Source organism: Scylla paramamosain, unplaced genomic scaffold (assembly GCF_035594125.1).
Source record: "Scylla paramamosain isolate STU-SP2022 unplaced genomic scaffold, ASM3559412v1 Contig43, whole genome shotgun sequence".
Classification (NCBI taxonomy): Eukaryota; Metazoa; Arthropoda; class Malacostraca; order Decapoda; family Portunidae; genus Scylla; species Scylla paramamosain.
In genome coordinates, this window is record NW_026973708.1 from 398,997 (window position 1) to 404,417 (window position 5,421).

General features: G+C 44.5%; 2 protein-coding genes across 2 annotated transcripts; one reads left to right on the forward strand and one right to left on the reverse strand.

Annotated features, from left to right (window-relative positions):
• The first annotated feature begins 943 nt into the window (after positions 1 to 943).
• Positions 944 to 3,612, forward strand: LOC135098062 (uncharacterized). The gene is made up of 2 exons (XM_064000272.1): positions 944 to 1,392; positions 2,453 to 3,612. The coding sequence occupies exons 1-2, from the start codon at positions 1,085 to 1,087 to the stop codon at positions 3,339 to 3,341; spliced, it is 1,197 nt and encodes a 398-aa protein (XP_063856342.1). The 5' UTR covers positions 944 to 1,084; the 3' UTR covers positions 3,342 to 3,612.
• On the reverse strand, positions 1,411 to 3,965 carry LOC135098063 (transcription factor Adf-1-like). Its single transcript, XM_064000273.1, has 2 exons — positions 3,613 to 3,965; positions 1,411 to 2,406 (listed from the first exon to the last, which is right to left on the reverse strand). The coding sequence occupies exons 1-2, from the start codon at positions 3,743 to 3,745 to the stop codon at positions 1,619 to 1,621; spliced, it is 921 nt and encodes a 306-aa protein (XP_063856343.1). The 5' UTR covers positions 3,746 to 3,965; the 3' UTR covers positions 1,411 to 1,618.
• Positions 3,966 to 5,421: the final 1,456 nt, after the last annotated feature.

The window sequence follows — 5,421 nt, forward strand, 5'->3', positions numbered from 1 at the left end:
TGCTGCGCTGTGCTGCCCTGCCCTGCCCTGCCCTGCGTCTGCCCTGCTCTGTGCTGCCCTGCGTCTCAATGTGCGCCTTGCCTTATAATCTTCATCAAAAAAGTTCTCAGTTAGCCACTGAGTTTCTAATTCACTAAAGAATAGAAAACTTTCAAATAAACTTGTGACTTGACAAATTGTTGTGCTGCCTCAGAATCTTAAATCTGTGAAAAGCAAATTTGGATAAATCTTTGCTTTGTACCAGTCCTTCCATACAATGGTGATTTTACTTTCTTCGTTTTTACTTGACTTACACACTGAATGAATCACAGAAACCCAAGAAACTTAAATCATCAAGAAAATGTTAAACCTAACCAAATCTAACTAACCTAAACGAACCTAACCTAACCAAACATAATTAACTTAATCTATCCTAACCTGACCTAACAACCTAACTTTACCTAAACCTTATTAGTAAACCTTATTAGTTTTCTTTATTGCTAATGTCATCAGCTGGAGGTAAGGAAATTATCAAATGTGATTGGAGCATTCAATATTAGTGCTGAAGAAGATCGGTAGGTGGCAGCAGTGTCGACCATGAAGAGACAAGAGCTGAACAGGTCTGCCATTATAGCCCTTCCGTGTGGTTCAAATAACAATTGAAAAATTCCTCCAGTTCAGAAATTACTAGCTTGCGACTATAGAAGAAATATGTCTTACAAGTCTGTTATCATAAAAACCCATAAAAAACTGAGGTAGGTGACTTTTTAAGCACTTTAAGTACCTTACCCACAAGATACACGATACGTAAAGTCTACTTGCACATTTTTGTATTTGGTGGAAAATGAAGGAGTTTAATAGTTGTGCTGCCTCCTGGTGGTGGAGGGATGGTTCCAGGGCCCTATCCTTCATAGTGTTTGTAAGATAGCTTGGCAGGGGAGCGAGACACAGGGATACACATCTCTCCTTTAAGGTCGATTCACACACATCAGTGACGTATCAGTGCCGTGTCCGTTCAGTGTCAGTGATACCGTGTTGTTTCCGTGACGTCTATTCACACACATCCGTGGTGCTGCCGTACACCGTGAAATCAGTGTTTTCCAGGATGGCAAAGTTTTCGGACGTGGAGTTGGCAATGATTGCCATAATTCTTGATGAAGAGGAAGAGGCAGAACAAAAAGTGAAGAAAAGAAAGTGGGTACATGAAGCGTGGCAGAAAAGAGAAACTGAAGGAGAGTTTGCGACTCTGTTCAAGGAATTAACAGATGATGAAACCAAATTTTTTCAGTACTTTAGAATGTCCAAAAACTGCTTCTGGATATTGTTCAATAAAATGAAAACTCAACTGAAGAAACAAGACACCCACTGGAGAAAGGCCATTAAACCAGAGGAACGATTAGCAGTTTGTTTAAGGTAAAATAATACTCCGTCTTTGTAGTTGGTCATTTACTGCACTTATCTATCTAAATCCGTGCTGGAGATTTCATAGACTCTTTAAACTTTTAAAAGTTTATTTTCATGCTAAGTGACAGTACGTACATTAATTTGTTTCTCACTCTCAAAATTCATCATTACTTATGTGTGTTTCTTGACGTTAGTGATAACTCTAATGTTTTAAGTTGTATAGCCTATTGAAGAGTTAAGAATCCTGAAAAGTTGAAAAGTAGTTTTGCAAAGGATTGGCGCTGTTTGGAACTGATGTATAAGTAGATAACTTCTGTTGCTGATCTCCATATGTTACTGTTGTATGTTCCTGCACTGGCTGAGGTGAGGGATGTGGAGTCGAAGTTGATGATGTAGAAGCTGAAGGCTCAGGTAGTCTTTCAAATGATTGTTGATTGATAAGCATTTGCATTTCATATTTCTGTACTGTAGCAAATATTTCAGATTTTGCTACATTCAAATAATAAGGGGTCAAAGTCTTGAGAGTTGGAGCAATGCCTGCTAGAAATGCGTCAACAGGGTGTGGTGGGGTGGAAGCGGTTTGATTTTCTTGTTTACTTATCAAATACTCCATTAATTTTGCAGAAGCTGTTTGTTGAGGTGCCACTCTCTTCTTTGATTTTCCTGCTAATGACTTAACTTTAGCTTCAAGAGTAGGCTTTGGTGAGGGCAATGGTTGTGTCTGCAAATCTTCATGCAGGCCTCCGTCCAATACTGTTGGTTCCCCTGCATCTGTCTGGATGTTCTCTTCTTCGTCCTCCTGGTTTTCTACAACATCGTCGTGATTGTTTCCTTCATGTTCCTCACTTGCGATGTTTCCCTTTGTTTCCCTCTCGTGCATGTATAACTTTAAAAAGCTTAATTGCTCAGAAAATTTGTACAGTTTAATTTTCTTTGCACTTTGCCCACTCTTAGTTGAAGTCTTCTTCATAGATTTTCTGTAATTGTCCCTTATATTGTTCCATCTGCTTTTACATGCTGAACCTGAAACAACAAAAGTTTTGATATAAGTTAAATTTCCTTGTTTCAGGTACCTAGCTACAGGGGATTCCTTAAGGACAATTTCGTTCAGCTACCGCTTGGGGCATAGCACAGTGTACAAAATTGTTATGGACACTTGCAGGATAATAACAGAAAATCTCATGAGCGAAGTACTACCAAAACCTTCAACAGAGATGTGGAAATCCATTGCTAGTGACTTTTCAACACTTTGGAATTTTCCTAACTGCTTGGGAGCTTTGGACGGGAAACATTTTACCATTCAGGCTCCCCCAAATAGTGGTTCTTTGTACTTTAACTATAAGAAGACATTTTCAGTTGTTTTGTTGGCGCTTGTTGATGCACATTACAATTTCATCACAATTGATGTTGGTGCATATGGAAAGAGCAGTGATGGTGGAATTTTTGCAAATTCTGGTCTAGGCAAAACACTACAGCAAGGCACATTATCAGTACCAGGGAATGCTACATTGCCAGGCACAAATAGTACTAAGGCTCCGTATGTAATGGTTGGTGATGAAGCATTCCCTCTAAAAACTTATTTGATGCGACCATATCCTGGACAAGATTTGGATAATTCTAAGCGTGTCTTTAATTACAGACTGTCTCGTGCCAGAAGAGTTGTTGAAAATACGTTTGGCATTTTGTCTCAAAAATTTAGAATATGTAACAGAAGAATTCAAGCAAAACCAGAAAATGTTGATCACATGATACTTGCAATCTGTGTTCTGCATAATTTCATTAGAAAATATGATGTAGAAACACGCCCGCATGTGGTAAATGCAACAGTGCCTAAAACAGCAGAAGCAAGACTTGAAAATCTGCCTCTGCAGGGTGGAAATGCAACAAGAGATGCGTTAGCTGTAAGGGAGCTGTACAAAGATTACTTTAATTCAGAGGCTGGATCTGTGCCATGGTAGTTTTGATGACTGCATATAAGAAGTCTAGGTACCTAGCAAAAGTAAACCTGCCATGTAGTGTGACTACAAAATTAAGAATATATCAAATACATAAATGAAAAAGAAAAATGTGATGTGAGGTGTTGTGGTGTGGTATGAGGTGTGGTCTGCTGTGGTGTGGTGTGGTGTGGTGTGGTGTGATGTGAGTTGTTGTAGTTTGATATGAGGTGAGATGTGGTGGTGTGGTGTGATGTGTTAGACTACTGTACACAATATTAAAAAGAGTACTTACCATCTACTTTCATTTCTTCTCCTATTTTATTCCATATATCTTGTTTAAAGTTGGAATCCATATATTTTGGTTGTGAGAGATCATACAGAACTGGATGGTTCCGCACCAGTTCAATGAGTAGTTCGTCATCCATAGCTTCCGGCGTCCGTGAAAATCTGAAAAATATCGGTGGCGACGATATTCAGTTTCACGGAACGGAGACGTAACGGTCACTGAGAGTCAAAACACGGTACTGCGCCGGACGTGTGTGAACGCGTCAGTCAAATTCAAAGTAACGATATTTTTTTTCACTGACACTGAAGCACTGAGCGGATACGGCACTGATACGTCACTGATGTGTGTGAATCGACCTTTAATCTGATATGTGTATGAGCATAACGGGCTACGACGGCACGGGAGGGGAACGAACTAAACTTGGAATGGAGGTAAGTATACACGTACGGGTGAGGAACAAAAAGAGAACAATACCTTTGAAAATAATAATACAAAATACAAACTAGAAGAACGATGGTTTTACCTGGCCTGAAGTCTGTCTGTGTGTGTGTGTGTGTTACACATAGTCGCTCAGCCACCCCGGTCGCCGCACCTGCCTCCTGGGTGCGGGGCGTAGCTGAGGTTGGGTGGGGGTTGAGACTTGTGCGGGTGTCGTGGTTGGTTGAGCGGCCGGCGGGGTTGGTGGGCGCAGGGTTGGCGGTGCGGGCGGTGGGGTTGACTCAGCGACGGGCCGCAGATGCTTCCTGTTCCTGAGGCTTATTCGGCCGCTACCATCAAGCCTGACGGTGTACTGCCTGTAGGGCAGCGCCTCCACGATCAAGCCCGTGCGGTCCCACGTGCCCGAGGCCTGGTTCTGCATCCTTACTCGTGTGCCGGGGGACAGGGGCCGGAGCTGTCTGGGTGTGCAGGTTGCCATCAGGGTGTTGCCTTCCTCCCCCATTTTCACTTCTCTCTCACGCAGCGTCCTTCCCCAGTGCCTGTCCACCTTGTAATGTTGTCGGGCCGTTGGCACGCCATCACGCAGCTGCCTTCCGGTGGCAAGTTGGGCGGGGGACTTGTTGACAGATCGCAGCGGGGTGTTAAGGTATTGCAGCACAGCGAGGGAGGTTTTGTCCGTGTCCAATGAGCCCCCGCTATCTGTGTTGGCTCTGATGATTCTTTTGGCTGTCTTGACCGCTGCTTCGGCCCGCCCGTTTGACTGTGGGTACTGTGCTGAGGACAGGCGTGCAATGACACCCCACTTCTTGAGGAATTCCGACATTTCCTCGCTCGCCAGGTTCGGCCCCCCACCAGTGGACAGCTGTTCCGGGGCGCCCCATCGCGTGAAGTACTGCCTCATTTGACTCTTGATTTTATTAGATGTAGCACCGTGTGGGAAATGGGCGAGTTCTAGCCATCCAGTGAGCCTGTCAGCGTAGACCATGTAGGTGTGCCCCTCATGCTGAAACATGTCCGCCACTGTGGATTGGAATGGGTACTCTGGGAGCGGCGTGATGACGAGTGTTTCTGAGGGCTGAGAGGGAGCGTGCGTCTCGCATGACGTGCACGACGCCCAGTAGTGCTGCAGGTCCCCTTCCAACCCGGGCCAGTATACACATTGCCTTGCCCTCCGCAGCATGGAATCTAGCCCTTGGTGACCAGCGTGTAAGTTTGCTGCTACCTGTGGGCGGGGGGGCTCAGGAATCACGAGTCGCACACAATCCTGGTCAAAGGTGTATGTGACAAGGTCTTGAAAGACTGCCAACCGGTCCCTCACGCCATAGAACGGGCGCAGGCAGGCCACTTCTTGCGCCTTGTGCAGGTGCCAGTCCGCGG